We start from the raw sequence: 17,877 nt of genomic DNA, 5'->3' as shown, positions 1-17,877 counted from the left end.
TACATCTCTCTTTCAGTATTTCATCCCCTGACCTATGAAGGAGGCGTAGACTTGAACAGGTACTTAAATGTCTATAAGGCATTTCTATAAGAGTTATAAAATATCTCTACCTGAATTATTAATGTAGTTATTTGAGAGTGTTAAAGTATGGAAATTTTAAAATAATTTCTGTCTTGCCTTCACCATTATGTTAGTTATAAAATAATTTAAAGGTTGTGATGAGGCTTAGATAGTCCTGGCCCATAGTTGCTATTATTATTTGAGGATTAATCTCTCCTGTTGATCTGCATTATTTAAAATATGTGCTTTCAGGGATCTTGAACCTGGTGGTTCACTGCATTATTTGTGTTCTGTTCTAAAGCATTGAGGATCCTGATGAGAAAGTAGCCATGCTAACTCAAATCTTAGAATTTGGGCAGACACCAAAACAACTGTTTGTGACACCGCATCCTCGAAGGATCACCCCCAAATTTAAAAGTTTGTCCCAGACCTCCAGTTATAATGCTTCCATGGTAGATTCCCCAGGTAAGTTTCATAAAAAGACTGTGAGCACCTTCTGTTTCTCCTTTGTGTTTAAGATGTTTCTGAAGATTCTGAAGAGGAGATGAACTGCTTAGAGATGTTTGTTTCTCAGGGGCTGGAGGTGCAGCTCAATGGTAGATAACTTGCCTAGCATGCGGAAGACCTTGGTTCAATCCCCAGCACTGAGAGGAAGATGTTTGTTTTTCTTCTATCCTGGCTTTTTTTTTTTTTTTTTAACTGTTAACTTTAAGATAAACACTTTTATTTTCTGGTAATTTGAGTAAGACTTGGATGTATTTTGTGCTGTTAGTCCCTTTCTTTTCTGTTTTACAAGCTGCTGTTCATTGCTGAGCAGTTCACATATTCTTACTTAAAGCCCCCACCATGGCTTCCTCCACCCCTAATTCCTTACCAAACCCACATACAAATCTCAAATTCAAACTGCTCTGTTTCTTTATTTCTTTTTTGTTATGTAACTTTTGATAGACAGGTACAGAGTTTTCTGTTCAGGCATATGCTAGGTGCTGAAATGAACTTGACCCACTTCTCCTACTTAATATTTGGAAAGGAAGGAACCATCACCGTACCTTCAGCCAGTTATGTGTGTTTTATATCTGACATGAGAGATCCTCAGCGCACAACCCCTGAGGAGGACCTGTGTGGTACCATATGGCACCTTGGCAGCAAATTCACTACATCTCATTTTATCTCCAATTCGGTCTCTCCCCAAACACATCCAGGCTTCTCAGGCTCACAGTCTTAAGACTGGAGGAACAGCTTACAGGAGTTACTTGACCCAGGGGTAGCTCAGTGCACTTCTTTAAGATGTTCTGTGTGTTTCACTGGGTTAAGTCATAAGACCATAGGATTATCTTGTGATACTGTTTCACCCTGTGCTCTGCTTAGTCACCAATTGTAACCGTGTCATGTGATTGCTTTGAAGTGTGATTGCTCCAGCATTTCTTAAAGCGGAAGTGAAAGCATTTCTTCTATTCTGAAACCCTTGTGTTGATTTCTTCTCTCCTCCTCCACCTCAAAAACAAAATAAAACTTCAGCATTCTTAGGCAGTGGCCAGGTTTTTGCAAAAATTGCTGATAAGGAAATGGTTACTAATTCTTATATTTCCAGAAATTCATAAGTCAGTAGGCAAGTAAAAGCTTTGCAAATTTTGGAAGACTATAGTATTCAAAGGTACCTTTTCATCTTTCTCTACACGATTTCTTTCCTTATCTAACATGGGGCTATATCTAACAAGTACATTTGAAAGCAATTACGATTTTATGAGGTGTTTTGTTTTCCTGGTGGTTTAATTTTCATAGATAATAACATGAATAGGATGCAGCTGTCTGATTTAGTTGACTCAGCAATGATTTAATGTAGTCTCCCCAGGTGAAGAGTCTTTTGAAGATCTGACCGAAGAAAGCAAAACACTGGCCTGGAATAACATCACCAAACTGCAGTTACATGAGCAGTATAAAATCCACAAAGAGTAAGGATATCTCCATGCTTCTCTGCAGCCTATAGTTATTGTGAAAGTCCTGACATGGGATTGAATGTTTTAAACTGAGTTGTGGGGGGAAAGTTTGCTTTCAATGTTGTCTTGGTTGCTTTTTATCCTCCCCCCACCCTAATGTCTATAATGATCTGCCACCTAAAGTTGATGTAGCAAGTGAAAACTTTTGGCACAAAATGATGTGTGCTGGCCCCCCTCAGCTCATGCTGCTATTCCTGCCATCTGTCGATCTGTAACATGAGTTGAAGTCTGAAGACAAGAAATGGTTTTGTACTTCTCAAACTGAACACACTACCCCTAGAATTGTTGCTCATCTAAAGTTAACTGGATTTCACTGCATGGTCATTGCAGATTTTATGCCAAATTTTTTTGCTAAAACAGTGGGATACCACCCATTATGTGAAGCTTTTTATTACTATTATTATGCTGGTAGTCCTTAAAAATCATTTGTTACTAAACTGTCTTTGGTACAGGATTAGAATGTGTAGAATACTCATAAATATGTGTTAATGTGGTGGCCATGAATGTGATGAAATACCAGGAGAAGCATGATCTGTCTTCCTCAAATGTCGAATTTACTGGTAATATAGGGGGAAATGCCTCTTTTAAAAATATTATAACAAATATTAGTGTATACACAGAGAACATTGCAAAGATCATATGAATTTTAAAATAATATCTGTACTTCAAAGAAATGGGGTTTGCTTGGACGCAGAGGGGATGTGTGTGTTCCCTGTACTCCTGTAGGAAGGTTTGAGAAGCACTAACCTAGCCTGGCCCACCCTGCTGCAGGAAGAAAACCCAGGCCTGGGAGTCCAGGGTCCTGCTCCATGGCCATCAACAGCCTGACAGTTTGGTGACTGCATATGCCATTGTTCATGGGTGGACCTGTACATGCTGTATGCCTGGCTTCAGGTGCATGGCTCAAACCCAGAAGCATTCTGAAAAGAAATAACTAGTTCTATCCTGTTTATTATTTTAACGATGGCATTTCTTTTCTCAACTTATCCAAATAGCATGTAGAAAGGGACCTTATAATGCAGGACATGAATAAACCTCTAGTGTTCATTCATGTGATGTTTAATGACTCTTGAATGTCATCTAGGAGGACATGCTAGAACCAGATAATTGTGTCATTCTTGACAGACCAGATGCCAGGGAAATTGGATTTGGAAATGACACAAGCGAGGTGATTATAAAGAGGAGGTTCAGTTATTTTGGTGATGGTCAAATAAGGTAGGATTGAAGGAGAAGCATTTTCCATTTGTCAAAAACTGTCAGAAACATGTTCAACAGTGATCCTGTCAGCTTGGAAAGCTAAGAATGAATGGGAATGTTTTCTGGCCACAAGGTATCATCAGATCAAAGACAGATATTGCCAAACAGTGATCTGGTAATGGCAGGTATATGCTGTACAGATCCAGCAGACAAGGTTCAAAGAAAAAATTAAGTAACTTAGTGAAAGTAAATTAAGGACTTGGAACACAGCAGATGTCTGAGTACATGGCTGATAGTAATTTATAAAACTTTATTTTTAAACAGGGCAGTCACAGGGATAGCAGTCTCTTGCAATGGGTCTTCAGTTTTTACAACATCACAAGGTATGTTTTCCTACCCAAAAAGAGGTTTAAATAGATTCATAAAGCATCCACATTTCTTTATCTACTGGTTGAACACTCTACTTGCATATGCTGCCTCCATATAAAATAGATTTGGAACAATTTGTTTGTAATATATTACGGAAAATTTCATTGTAGTCAAACACAAAATGAAATACCTTTCTGTTGTTGATAAGTTTTCCCAGAATGAAGATATAGGACAGAGTCTTTTACCCATGTTCATGTTTGGTGGGGATCTTTACCACCTGCCATGGAGACATGCCAGGTCTGCTTGCTGACTGTGCATCAGCCTAGAAAGGGATGGTAGAGTGTCGTGCTGTACCAGACATAAGTGTGTGCATTAGCACGTGGAAGTACAGATTTGCTGTTACATTTCTTACTATTGTCATGCAGCATATATCTGTTTGGGATGGGGTTTTTTTGTAGGATTTAACTTGAAATTGAATTCATATATTGCTAATGTGGCTATACCATGTCAAAATTCTAAAAACCCCTGACATGACTTATTGATAAAACTTACAACTGTTTTTCAATGATACATTACAGTTCGGCCATCTTGATCTTAAATAACAAAATGGATTTCTTGCTGTGCATTTCTTTGTTTCCCTGGTAGTCTGTGTAATTATATAATTAATCAAAGTGTGTCCTGTCCCTGTTATGTTCAGAGCCTCAGTTGGCACCCTAGAAGATATGAAGGTAAAAAGGGTAATACTTCAGCTGTCCTGCTTCAGTGATAAGAAAACCAGTCTGAAAAACTGAGCAACTGTTTTTAATGAGGCTACTTGTTCTTTAGTCCTTACTTATAATAGGATTACGTTTTTCATCCATCAAGTAATCATATCCAACTAAACACTTCCAGGTGCATCAGTACTCAGGTTCTGTTTCCATGGTTTATGGTCTGTAGGATTTCATTAACTTCTCCAAATATATTCTCAGATTTTATAAAACAGAATTTTCTACAAAATAGAAAATGTTGGTACTGTAGACCCTAAGGAACATCACATGCAAGACCCACACCGGCCAGATCAGAGTCCTGAGACGGTGCTGTGGTAGAGCGAAGCAGTCCATGTTTTGCCAGGATTTCCACTTGCTGAGTTTGCCAACATTACAGTGCCAGAGATGATTTTTTTTTTTTTTTCTTTTGGTACCAGGAATTAATCTCAGGGGCACTCAACCAATGAGCCACATTCCCAGCCCCATTTTGTATTTTATTTATAGACAGGGTAATTCTTTTTTTTTTAAGGCCCTAAAAATAATTTATTTTTATTTTTATTTTTTTATTTTAAGGTATTTTTATTGTAAACAAATGGGATACATGTTGTTTCTGTTTGTACATGGAGTAACAGCATACCATTTGTGTAATCATACATTTACATAGGGTAATGTTGTTTGATTCATTCTGTTTCTTTCCTCCCCCCCTTCCCACTCCTCTTTTCCCTCTATACAGTCCCTCCTTCCTCCAATCTTGCCTCACTTCGACCCCCCCATTATGTGTCATCATCCGCTTATCAGTGAGATCATTCGTCCTTTGGTTTTTTGAGATCGGCTTATCTCACTTAGCATGATATTCTCCAATTTCATCCATTTGCCTGCAAATGCCATAATTTTATTATTCTTTATAGCTGAGTAATATTCCATTGTATATATATACCACAGTTTCTTTATCCATTCATCAATTGAAGGGCATCTAGGTTGCTTCCACAATCTGGCTATAGTGAATTGAGCAGCTATGAACATTGTTGTGGCTGTATCTCTATAGTATGCTGATTTCAGTCCTTTAGGTATAGGCCAAGGAGTGGGATAGCTGGGTCAAATGGTGGTTCCATTCCAAGTTTTCTGAGGAATCTCCATACTGCTTTCCAGAGTTGCTGCACTAATTTGCAGCCCCACCAGCAGTGTATGAGTGTACCTTTCTCCCCACATCCTTGCCAACACCTACTGTTGCTTGTATTCTTGATAATCACCATTCTAATTGGGGTGAGATGGAATCTTAGGGTAGTTTTGATTTGCATTTCTCTTATTACTAAAGACGGTGAACATTTTTTCATATGTTTGTTGATTGCTTGTAGATCTTCTTCTGTGAAGTATCTGTTCATATCCTTAGCCCATTTGTTGATTGGGTTATTTGTATTCTTGGTGTAGAGTTTTTTGAGTTCTTTATATATTCTGGAAATTAGTGCTCTATCTGAAGTATGAGCGCAAAGATTTTCTCCCACTCTGTAGGCTCTCTCTTCGCATTGCTGCTGGTTCATCCCTGGAATGCAAGGATGGTTTAACATCCGTAAATCAATAAATGTAATCCATCATGTCAATAGACTTAAGGATAAGAATCATATGGTTATTTCAATTGATACAGCAAAAGCATTTGACAAAATACAACACCCTTTCATGCTCAAAACACTAGAAAAAATAGGGATAGGAGGAACATACCTGAACATTGTAAAGGCTATTTATTCTAAGCCCATGGCCAACATCATTCTTAATGGAGAAAAACTGAAACCATTTCCTTTAAAAATGGGAACAAGACAGGGATGTCCTCTTTCACCACTTCTATTCAACATTGTCCTCAAAACTCTAGCCAGAGCAATTAGACAGACTAAAGAAATTAAAGGCATACAAATAGGAAAAGAGGAACTTAAGCTGTCACTATTTGCTAATGACATGATTCTATATTTAGAGGATCCAAAAAACTCCTCCAGAAAACTTCTAGATCTCATCAATGAATTCAGCAAAATAGCAGGCTATAAAATCAACACGCATAAATCTAAAGCATTTTTATACGCAAGCGATGAAACATCTGAAAGGGAAATGAGGAAAACAACTCCATTTGCAACAGCCTCAAACACAATAAAATACTTGGGAATCAATCTAACCAAAGAGGTAAAAGATCTCTATGATGAAAACTATAAAACATTGAATAAAGAAATTGAGGAAGACCTTAGAAGATGGAAAGATCTCCCAAGTCCTTGGATAGGCAGAATTAATATTGTCAAAATGGCCATACTACCAAAAGTGCTATACAGATTCAATGCAATTCCAATTAAAATCCCAATGATGTACCTTACGGGAATAGAGCAAGCAATCATGAAATTCATCTGGAAGAATAAGAAACCCAGAATAGCTAAAGCAATCCTTAGCAGGAAGAATGAAACAGGGATATCGCAATACCAGAACTTCAACTATACTACAAAGCATTAGTAACAAAAATGGCATGGTATTGGCACCAAAATAGACAGGTAGATCAATGGTACAGAGTAGAGGACATGGATACACACCCAAATAAATACAATTTTCTCACACTAGACGAAGGTGTCAAAAATATGTAATGGAGAAAAGATAGCCTCTTCAACAAATGGGGCTGGGAAAACTGGAAATCCATATGCAGCAGAATGAAACTAAACCCCTATCTCTCACCCTGCACAAAAATCAACTCACAATGGATCAAGAACCTCGGAATCAGACCAGAGACCCTTCGTCTTATAGAAGAAAAAGTAGGTTCAGATCTTCAACTTGTTGGCTTAGGATCAGACTTCCTTAACAGGACTCCCATAGCACAAGAAATAAAAGCAAGAATCAATAACTGGGATAGATTCAAACTAAAAAGCTTTCTCTCAGCAAAGAAAACTATCAGCAATGCGAAGAGAGAGAATGCTGCTTTAATGAAGCCTGTGCTATTAGCTGGATCTTTCTGGCATGGTTTATTAAATTCTTCAGCTCACTATACTTGCATGACCCTCTGAACCTCAATTTTTATGAGTATCAATCTTCAGCTCTCAGGCTTATTAAGCATTATACCACTTATTTGTGGATTTGCCAAATAAAGCAAGAGATTTTTTTTTTTAATTTTTTGTTTGTTTCTTGTCATGTTTAAACTTTCATGATATGTGGTACTGATTTGTATGTATTCTGATGGTCAGCCCAAAGTTACATTCCTTCCTCATCTATGCTGCCCAGTTTAGGAATGTGGGTATTCACAGTACGTACTACCTGAGATCAGCTCTTAATGCAGTCTCTCACCTGATCATCTCTGGTATAGGGAGCAAATCTGATTTCAAGTAAAACATCTTCACATTCCCGACTGGCTTAAAGTGTTCTGTAGGATTTTGTTCAGTATTTTGTAGTGAACATTCACAATTGCCTAATAGGATCAAAAGCGTGGTTGGGAAGATTTATCAGCATGATCCTACCTCCCAAGCATGTTTGTTCTTTTGTTTTGGTTTTCAAGTTAATGCTGAAGCTATTTGCCTTCACTTTAACTTCAGTTCACCTCAGTTACCAGGCTTTATTGTCTGCAGTCATGCTGAAACATCAACAGTGTACCATGTTTATACTGATTTCTGGGTTGGTTTCCTCATCATGGAGTTCTAGACTGTAGAATATTCATGTGGATGAGGCCTTAGATCATCCAACCCCGTCGACACCCAGTCCCTTGGAATTAACATTCCCCATTAGCCTCCAGGAATAAGAAGAGCAGCCCTCCTTTGCCATCTGTAGTGGGTAGAACTCTTTCTTATATGTCTGCTTTCTCATTACTACCCTAGATTCTACCTTGAAGATGTTTTCTAAAGAATCCAAAATGCTTCAAAGAAGTATATCATTTTCAAATATGGTGAGTTCATTTCATCAGTATTGTTATGGAAATTCATATAGTAGTTTGTTTTATACATACATATAATATTTAATTTCTGCCAAAACAACTTAGTTTATTCCTGTGTGGCATCTGTAGAATACCTTGGTTAAATTACTTCTAAATTCAATTTAAATTTTTTTAGGTTATCTCTTTCTCATACTATTGTGATTTCCTTTTCAGCCTAAAAATCTCGAAGAACCACCCAGTAGAATTCTCCTTAATAAATCTTTCCTTTTTTTTTTTTCTAACTGCCAGACTAAATGTTTATGTGCTACTTAACTTAGGTATTTCCAAATTGGTAGGATACCCACTGCAACAAAAACAATTCCTCTAAACTTAGAACACATTTTTAATATAAATCATCCAAAACATCTTGGAATTCCCTGAGGGATTTTTGAAGTTTTCCTCATTTATATAAATGTGTAACCTGGAGAGGGCATTTTTGTTGTTGAGCATTATCCCCAGCCTGCAGTCCACCCTTTGTTTGTGCCAGAGTGTTAACAGGACCTCCTCTAGCCCAGGGCAGTGAGGGCCACCAGAGCATGAGAGTCTTAGGTCATAATACACTTGACACATTTGGACATTGGGAGGGATCCTTACATCTGAAATTTGCCAGTTCAGAAAACCTGGTCATGAGGAGAGCCACCATAAAGAGAATTTGAACATTCATCTTGGGAGGAACTTATAATATAGTTGACCATGTTAATGATTTACTAATAACTTCAGATTGTTAATGTCAGGTCATTTATATTCCAGGCTTTATCGTCTTGTTTACTTTTACCAGGAGATGCCACTGTCATAAGTTCTTCTTGGGATAATAACGTGTATGTATCTATGCACACTCCTTTGTAATTCTGCATGCAAAATAGCAGAACCTTCCACTGCCAGGACGCTTATGTTTTCTAGAGAGAACAAATATTAGAGATGAGGACAATATAAATTATATTCAAATACCATTATTTGAATCTAAAAATTTCTCCACTGGAACCTGTTTTCTTCTAAGTTTTAAATGGGTGAAAATACAAATGAGCCAGACTGAGAAATTTTTAGTTTTAAATTCAAATTTTGAATATTTTGCTTTAATAACATCAGAACAAGCAATTTGTAATTTTAGTAAGCCTTAGGAAGTATAGCATTAAATAATATTGTGTTTTCTTAAATATGTGTTTGAGTCTTAAAATTAAGCTGGAATACCACTTTAATACCTCTTATTATCTTTTAGCTATTTTTATTCCATAGCATTTGGAAGACGCCAGGACACGCTGATGGGACATGATGATGCTGTTAGTAAGATCTGTTGGCATAACGACAGGCTATATTCTGCATCTTGGGACTCAACAGTGAAGGTTTATATCTAACTTTTACTTGAAATGTTTGAGCATAAAAAATTATAGATTGTTGACCAACTACCTGATTTTAGTATCATCAATCACTTCACTCTTTAACAAAGTGTATAAGTAAGGATACTGAATATTATTGCCTTTTTCTGAAAATTTATGTACCTAATATAATAAGTTTATACTGATTTCTGTACTTTGTATTCAACTGGTGGTTGAATGTTCTAATATTCATTAAAAGTTGTAGACAAAAATACAGGAGTCGACCCTCTTATCTGACCTGCCTAGAACTAGTAGAGATCAGTTAATCAGAAAATTTCAAGTTAAAGTGAACAATAATTAAAAGATATGTTTAAAATCTAAAACATATAGATGCTTCATTTTCATTTAACATTCTTTTTATGTAAGACTAGGCAAGCCCTTTTCTTTGGAATCCTACACAACTTTCCCACATAAACCACACCAGTGTTCATCTTAGATTTTTTTTGGGAGGGGAGTGGGTGGGGGTACCAGGGATTGAACTCAGGGGCATTCAACCACTAAGCCACATCCCCAGCTCTATTTTGTATTTTATTTAGAGACAGGATCTCACTGAGTTGCTTAGTGCCTCATTTTTGCTGAGGCTGGTTTTGAACTTGCAATCCTCCTGCTTCAGCTGCTGGGATTACAGGCTTGTGCCACCATGCCCAGCTAGTCATCTTAGATTTTCAATTTATATTTATGTAAAAGAAAGCAAGACCCTTAAAACCCTTTGAATTTCCTCAGGAGTTTTTCAGGATTTTTTTTCTCTATTTGATATGTTTACTTGCCTATACCTAATTTTAGTAAAATTTTCAAATATTAATGACATTATACTGCTACACTCATATATCATTGCTCACAAAATACTTAAAGCACATAATTATAGCAGTAAATGACAGGGACAGACACAGGCACAGTCACCTGTAAACAAGCACATGCTGGCAGGGGCAGTGGAGGGAGTATGGGCCCCAGGAAGGAGGAGCTGGATGGACTGTTATCAGCTTAACTTCATCAGCAAGTATATTAAATGGAGGTAGGTCAAGACAGTTTTCCCTAAACAGGTTGGAAATGATTTTATATGTAAAGTTTGAAAATACCTTCTATAATTATGTTCCCTCCTAGGTGTGGTCTGGTGTACCTGCAGAGATGCCAGGCACCAAAAAACACCAGTTTGACTTGCTGGCTGAGCTGGAACATGAAGTCAGTGTGAGTACCATCAACAGAACTGCAGAAAGCTGAGCTCAAAAGTCTAGCGGGTGGATGGGGAAGAGGTTCCTGTTTTAATTTGTGTGTATTAATTCATTGGTGGTGTTGTATTTTTCTTATTGGAAACAGAATAACTGTTTATCAAGTTGACCCTAACTTTCTGAGTCTGCTTTCTTTTCTTTTTCCTCCAATATGCATCTTTTCACATTTCCCTGAGAATTAACTTCTATCCCTCTAGACTCAAAATATCAATTTCTGAGCCTCAAATTCTTTGGGGCAACAAGATAGAACCATCTTGGGACCACGTCTTCTGACCTGGAAGGTAGATGGGACCTGTCTGTTCAGGAGACACACATCTCACAGTTAAGAACAGTTACCTGCCATCTAGGATGGCCAGTTGTGCACAGCCTGGTGGCAGAAACAAAAGGGATCTTAGTTCTTGCACATTCTGTTTTCATTGGTCACACTGCTGCATCTTAGGCTATAACTTACGGCACTGTCTTTCCCTTACGGCTGTGAATTGATGTCTAATATTCATGGTCTTCAGATTAGCTGAGGTTGAAAAATATTGAGTATGTAATACAGGATGATATGCAAGTGTAATTCTGTGGATCGATTCTCACTCCTTATAAATCCCTCAAATAGTCATGGATCAGCCCTACTTCAGGCAGTTTGGTACCACACAATTTATAGGTCATGGAATTGTCTGAGACTAAGAGTTTTAGGCTTTTTGAAAATAGCATGGCAGTTGCCCTCTCAATACTTCATTTTCATCTCTACTTGTATTTGGCAGCACATTAAGAATTCTACTTCATTTTAAAATAAATTATCATTCAATAGGATGCTGTTGAAATACGCCTATATTAGCTACACCAGCATACTGCGTGAAAGTTTATATCATATGACCACATATTTCAGTCAACCTGGGGAAATGTAGCTAATGATCATTCTTCTTAGTGGAATATGTATTCCTGTGTTTTCTTCTGTAGGTAGATACAATCAGTTTAAATGCTGCAAGCACACTGTTGGTTTCAGGCACCAAGGAAGGCATGGTGAATATTTGGGACCTTACTACTGCCACCCTGTTGCACCAGATTCCATGCCATTCAGGGACTGTTTGTGATGCTGCTTTTAGCCCAGGTAGGTATTATCCTTTTTAATACAGATTATACCGTGTGTATTAAAATTCTGAAATAAATGATAAAATGTTAAATGAAAAACTCTTTGCTGGTAAGTGCCTATAGCTAAGGCCAGTGTACAGTATACAGTATACCTGTGTCACTGCTACACAGTAGAAAAGGATTGTATGTTTTTCTTAATTCCTCAACTCATCAGGGAAATTAATGTGTAAGATAAAAATGAACTCACAGCAAAGACTTATCATCTCATCCCTGTGTCTTAGATAGAACAGGACAGTATAGTTATTGCTTAAACGTAAGTTGATGGGGAAAAATGTGGACAGTAGTAGGCCACTGGATTCAGAAATAAGATCTCAGAATAAACTAACCAACAGTCTGAAGCCATCAGTCTATCTGTGCTTCCCTTTGTGTTGCAGATAGTCGCCACATCCTCAGCACAGGAGCAGATGGCTGTCTGAATGTAGTAGATGTGCAGACAGGGATGCTCATCTCCTCCCTGACGTCAGACGAGCCCCAAAGGTACAGTTCTTGAGCAGGCCTTGAAGACCTTTGCGCACACACAACCATTTCATTTGGGTTTATTTGGCCAGTGTAACCTACCCTTCTTTCATGATGACAGAACAACTGTTTTCAAATCATTCTTGCAGGTGCTTTATCTGGGATGGAAATTCCGTTTTATCTGGAAGTCAGTCTGGCGAGCTGTTCGTTTGGGACCTCCTTGGAGCAAAAGTCAGTGAGCGAATACAGGGCCACACAGGTAAGCAGTTACTGCAGCTGTCTTTTCTAAGATACTCAAGCCTACCTCTTCCATCAGGGAACACATCTTGGACAGATCCTCATCTCTTAGGTATGGATTTTGTTTTATGCTGACAGATATTTTGACTCCAAAAAGGAAGTCTTAATATTAACTTTCACAAGAATTAAAAACCATAGTAAAGTTATATAATAAGTTTTTAAATATAATATATAACGAAAGTTTTTTTTTTTTTTTTTGCTACATCCCTGGTCCCTTTTTATTTTTTATTTTTTTTTTGAAAGTTTTTTTTTAAAGCCAGAAATATTTCAATGTAATTGTAATGAATTACAATTAAAAACTAAGGCTTCCTCCTACTGCTATCACACTGACTCTGGTATCCCAGTCCTCCTGAGAGGACATTCACCAATATATGCTCTTATGTGCATTCTCTTTAATGAGAGAGTGTATGTGGCTAAAACTGTAGGATACATGAAGTGTAATATAAAACGGTTCTGCTTTTTTTCTCCATCTAGTGGTATCTTTTGGAGGTTTCACTGTCATGCTTGCATATTGCATGCTTTCCTCCTGATCATTCAACTGAAGAACTGAGTTTTTAATTCTAGTATCTATTGACTTCCTGCTGTGAATTTAACTTCCCATTTTTATCCTCTCCCATGTTCCTGATTCACGATTATTTCTTATTAAATTTATACCTTAAAATTATGCATCTTTTTTTCCTTCAATAGCTCTAATTGATATTTGATTCCTTCCAATGGAAAAGGACACAAATCAGCAAACTTGGCCTATTTGGCCACCTTTTCCCTCCCAATCTGTTTCCTGACATAATTCCAGTTCTTTTGGCTTTAGATATACATTTAAATCATTTCTTTTCATTCCTCACAAGTTCTTTGTACCAAGCAGTTAATTTTTAATATACTACAAGGATTTTATTAGAGAAAGAGACAAGTAGCACTTACTTTTCTACTTCATAAATGAATAGCAAGCCAAGAGTGTATCTTTTGGCTACCTCCTGGTCACCTTTTCTATTTAACCAAAACATTTCTTTCTCTCAGGTGCTGTGACTTGCATATGGATGAATGAACAGTGTAGCAGCATCATCACGGGAGGGGAAGACAGACAAATTATGTTCTGGAAATTGCAGTATTAAGTGCCTTTTCCTCTCTTGAACATAAAATTCTATTTAAAGTATTTTTAAACCAAACTTTTAAAAGAACTGGTGAATGTGCAATGGTAGTTATTAGAAGTTTTACCACATGGAAAATTTGTGGTTTTAAACTTTCTAAATCATGGTGATTTTGTTTTTGAAAGCCATTCGTTGCCATTCTCTAAGGCAGATAGAATTATGGCAGGGTTAAGGAGAAAACATTACATCCCAGTGTGATGATGGGTAGAAGACTGGGTTAAGTGGCAGAGAAAAGCTAAGAGATACTAAACGGGGTTGGGGAAACATCAGAAAGCACAACAGCTTAGAATTCCCCAAGAAAATGTGCAGTTATCCTCTGCTACTTCTGAGTCACTCTATTTTGACTTCCTGATCTATCACAATTGCTGACACTGGGTTTTTAAGAATGTGTTTTTTTCATGGCGTGGTTACTTTCTATAATGCTGTACCCAGCTTCTAAGAACCTGGGAAAGGATTAGCAGTTCTTATAACAGTAAATTTACTGTGTATAGGAATGGTTTGTATTTCATTAAGCTATTAAATGCTCATCTTTTCTACATTAAAAATATTTTTCTGTAATGAGAGAAGTTTCATTTTCTTAAATTTATTATAAACACTAGTAGCTTTTATAAATCACAAGTGTTGATCCTTCTTAGAAAACCAGTTTAAGAAATAATGGAACTATATTCATCACTATCTTCACACTAAAATCCAACTAGCCAGATAGATAATGAAACTGGGAAATGTACTAAATTTCAAACAAGGTAACCTATATAGCAATAACACCGATTTTCTTTCATGTTCAACTTCTGAACAACAATAATTATGTAATTTTAAATTTTCCACACTCTTTAGAAAGCATTGTTATCTTGCAGGAGTGCAGCATAAGGAGAAAAATTCTGAATCAACCAAGATAACAGATATCAAGGTCAGTTTTAAGTGTCAGTAAATATCACATGGTCTGTGATGTTGGTAGAGAGAATCCGAGTTCTTGCTGCACAGCCTGAGTGCACAGGGTGAATAATCCCTCAGATTTGCAAACTGGGGCTCCTGGCTAGAAGGGGGAGCTTCGACGCTCACAGCCTCTGAGGTGTAAGGGAAGTTCTCAACAGCCATGGATGTCAGCTGCTCACAGAGAGCACAGCCCTGCTGCCTTCCATAGCTGGAAACAAATTTCACATGCCCATCAAGACTATAAACAAGTATGACGACTGATAAAGTTCCAAATGATGCAATAACAGACTAAAATTTAACTTTATACATATTTAATTAAAATAGGATAGGCATAAATCAAAAAGAAAACAGGATAAAATGTCACTGCATTTTGTTTTCAAGGAAGAGTCAGTCAGGGACAACAAATTATCAGGAAAACATTCTAAGAGCATTCTGAAGTAGGTAAGTTACACATAATTAAGATTCAAATGCCAAAATTAAGTATTATCTCACTTAATCCACAAATGAAAAAAAGGAGTCCAAAAGTTATCCTGTTTAGTATAAGAAATTTTTACATTAAATATAATAGCAATTTATTTTTCAGAAAGTGATACTGGCAAATATTAGAAGAAAGAAATTTCTATTATGCAATGACTAGAAAATCTCGACTACAACTAAGCAGCTATGCCATAGCTCAGTAAGTACCATTAAACTGTTATGGGCTAGTGTACATTTCAGTTTAATATACAACTACATTTTGGGTTTCAGAAAGGCAGCAATAATTATATTTTGGCTTTTATTCTAGATGCTTAACACAGTTAAGGCGACAGTTCAAGCATTATTAAGTGAAGGTAGTTAAAATTTAATAACAATCATTACAATCTCTGGCAACCTACATACACTGTAATGCTTACATGGAATGAAATCAGTGTTACTTAATTGGTGTCATACACACACACACACACACACACACACGCACAGAACTTAAACTATCAAAGGCAATCATCCTAAATGTACTATGGTAACATGTTAAAAATGTAAATACACCATACAACTAAAGTAACATGAACACACTATTCATTACTCAGGAGACAAGTGACTGCTTCTCACACAAAACTAAACCTGTATCAGTCATCCTAATCACAATGGCTTATAAAAGCATCAGGTTCCCAGTAGAGAAACTATTCTAGGAAAGTCAGTAAATCTTTTGAAAGTTTCACATCTGTAAAACCAGGATAAGGCTACAACTATCTTGAAATCTGAAGAAAGTATCAGATGCAACAGTAAGGTTCCCAGCCATGATGTACAGAAAGGTCCTCATGCAGCATATGCTCCCTGGCTCCAGGAAAGCTTCGAGTGCATAACGCAGAAGTTGCCGAAGAAGGAAATTGGAGAAGTTCAGCTGTGTTTACACTGTGCTATGACTTAAACCTCAGGAATGGTGTGATCCATCAGGCTTTTCATAATGCTCGGTGCCATCCTATAAGAGAGTCACTTTTATTACCCTTGGAGCTTTGGTTTGGTTTTTAAAAAAATGCTATGTTAAGTTAAAGAAAACCCCAATTACATTTGAGCATCAATTATCATCAGTGAGATGGGGAAGATGGAAAAGTTCTTTCAGATGAGCTCAGATCTAAGTCTCTGGTAATTTTGTTGATGGAAAACAGTGTGAAAGGCTAGACAAATTAAGATATAAGTTCTAAAAAACACACGGTCATAATTAATTGGAGAGGAAATGGGGAAGAAGTGGTTTAAGGAAAAACTCTACAAAAATTCGTCTTGAAAGTAACTCTTCTCTACAATAGGTAGTTACCAGAAGCTTCTACCTAGAAGCCAACATAAAAATTTCATTACAAAGGTCATGTTTATGAATTTGTAAAATCTCATATCCACATGCATGACAGAAATTCTGAAAGGAGGATTCTAAGTAGGCTTGGCAAAAACAGTTATAACAGAAGCTCAGATTTAAAAAGTACTAGTGAAAGTAGCCCTATTCAGTTTTTTCCACTGAGCTTCCCAATCCTATCCTGTGGACAGACAGCAGCACTACCTGAGATGCTCAAGAGAAATTCTCTATTATTTTTGTATGCAGCACTGGGACTGAACCCAGGACCTTGCACATGCTAGGCAAGTACTTGACCTCTGAGCTACACTGCCCACTCCTTTTTAATTTTAGTTTTGAGAGAGGGTCTCACTAGGTTGCTCCTCTAACTTCTGATCCTACTGCTTCAGCCTCCCAAGTAGCTGGGATTACAGGCATGCACAACTGTGCCTAGCTATTATTCTTAACATTCAGTAAGTAAGAATTCACCACCACAAACCAGCATGACTAGATTTCTACTGAGTAGAGGAATTGTAGGCAGAGTGCTACTGCAGTCATTTGTATTGCAAGTTGAAAGCAAGTTACCTCTTCTTGAAAACCTTTTACTAGGCATTGTTAAAATTTATCAAGAGTATGGTGAATTTTATTTCATACTTGGGAAATAGCAAGGAGCCATCCTTACACCAAACAATTCCTCTGATATAAATAATTTATTTCAAATTTCTAGATAAAAACACCAATGTCATCTTTAAGGTAAAAGAACCAAAGGACTGGAAATTAGATATGGTGCTTATATGAAGTCCCATATCTATACATGTTAAGTTGAAGAATTTATGTACTTACCGTTTAATAATGTGCTCAAAGATAAAAGCAGGCATGACTGTGATGGTAACTACAGTCCCTGATGTTGACAGTATGTCTGCAATTTGAGAGTCCTGAAGAAAACACATAATGAAAGTTAATTTCACTGGAACTTTCTTTAATATTCTTGATAAATATTTAATATACATCCTGTTGTATTTTATTAGTATATCCAAAATCCTGACCCTTGGTATTTCTAAACTTTTTAAGCTTTCCTTGCAAAGTTTAATTCTACACTATTTTACAGCTGGTAACAAAATCACTAAAGTAAACTGAGCTAAATATACTAGACAAATCATCTTTTCATTATTTACAAATGAGTAATTTTTCCATACATAATACAGTATCATGTCA

General features: G+C 36.9%; 2 protein-coding genes across 4 annotated transcripts in view; one reads left to right on the top strand and one right to left on the bottom strand.

Annotated features, from left to right (window-relative positions):
* NSMAF (neutral sphingomyelinase activation associated factor) overlaps positions 1–16,043 on the top strand; it is a 54,340-nt gene extending 38,297 nt beyond the window's left edge. Inside the window, exons 20-31 of one of the 2 annotated variants that reach the window (XM_079116622.1) lie at positions 17–59; positions 362–525; positions 1,913–2,012; positions 3,579–3,637; positions 8,197–8,264; positions 9,042–9,109; positions 9,508–9,631; positions 10,766–10,849; positions 11,839–11,989; positions 12,405–12,507; positions 12,636–12,745; positions 13,798–16,043. In XM_079116622.1, the coding sequence (XP_078972748.1) occupies positions 17–59; positions 362–525; positions 1,913–2,012; positions 3,579–3,637; positions 8,197–8,264; positions 9,042–9,109; positions 9,508–9,631; positions 10,766–10,849; positions 11,839–11,989; positions 12,405–12,507; positions 12,636–12,745; positions 13,798–13,892 (1,169 nt within the window). In that variant the 3' untranslated portion in view covers positions 13,893–16,043. Of the gene's footprint in view, positions 1–16; positions 60–361; positions 526–1,903; positions 2,013–3,578; positions 3,638–8,196; positions 8,265–9,041; positions 9,110–9,507; positions 9,632–10,765; positions 10,850–11,838; positions 11,990–12,404; positions 12,508–12,635; positions 12,746–13,797 lie in introns of both variants that reach the window. The other variant, XM_079116621.1, reaches the window with a different exon arrangement.
* SDCBP (syndecan binding protein) overlaps positions 15,761–17,877 on the bottom strand; it is a 31,971-nt gene continuing 29,854 nt past the window's right edge. For both annotated transcript variants that reach the window (XM_079116820.1, XM_079116821.1), the window contains exons 8-9: positions 17,506–17,597; positions 15,761–16,320 (exon numbers count right to left, since the gene is read on the bottom strand). In XM_079116820.1, the coding sequence (XP_078972946.1) occupies positions 16,266–16,320; positions 17,506–17,597 (147 nt within the window). In that variant the 3' untranslated portion in view covers positions 15,761–16,265. The remainder of the gene's footprint in view (positions 16,321–17,505; positions 17,598–17,877) is intronic.

Source organism: Sciurus vulgaris, assembly GCF_902686455.1.
Source record: "Sciurus vulgaris genome assembly, chromosome: 1".
Taxonomy (NCBI): Eukaryota; Metazoa; Chordata; class Mammalia; order Rodentia; family Sciuridae; genus Sciurus; species Sciurus vulgaris.
This window is presented reverse-complemented; position numbering and strand designations above follow the sequence as displayed.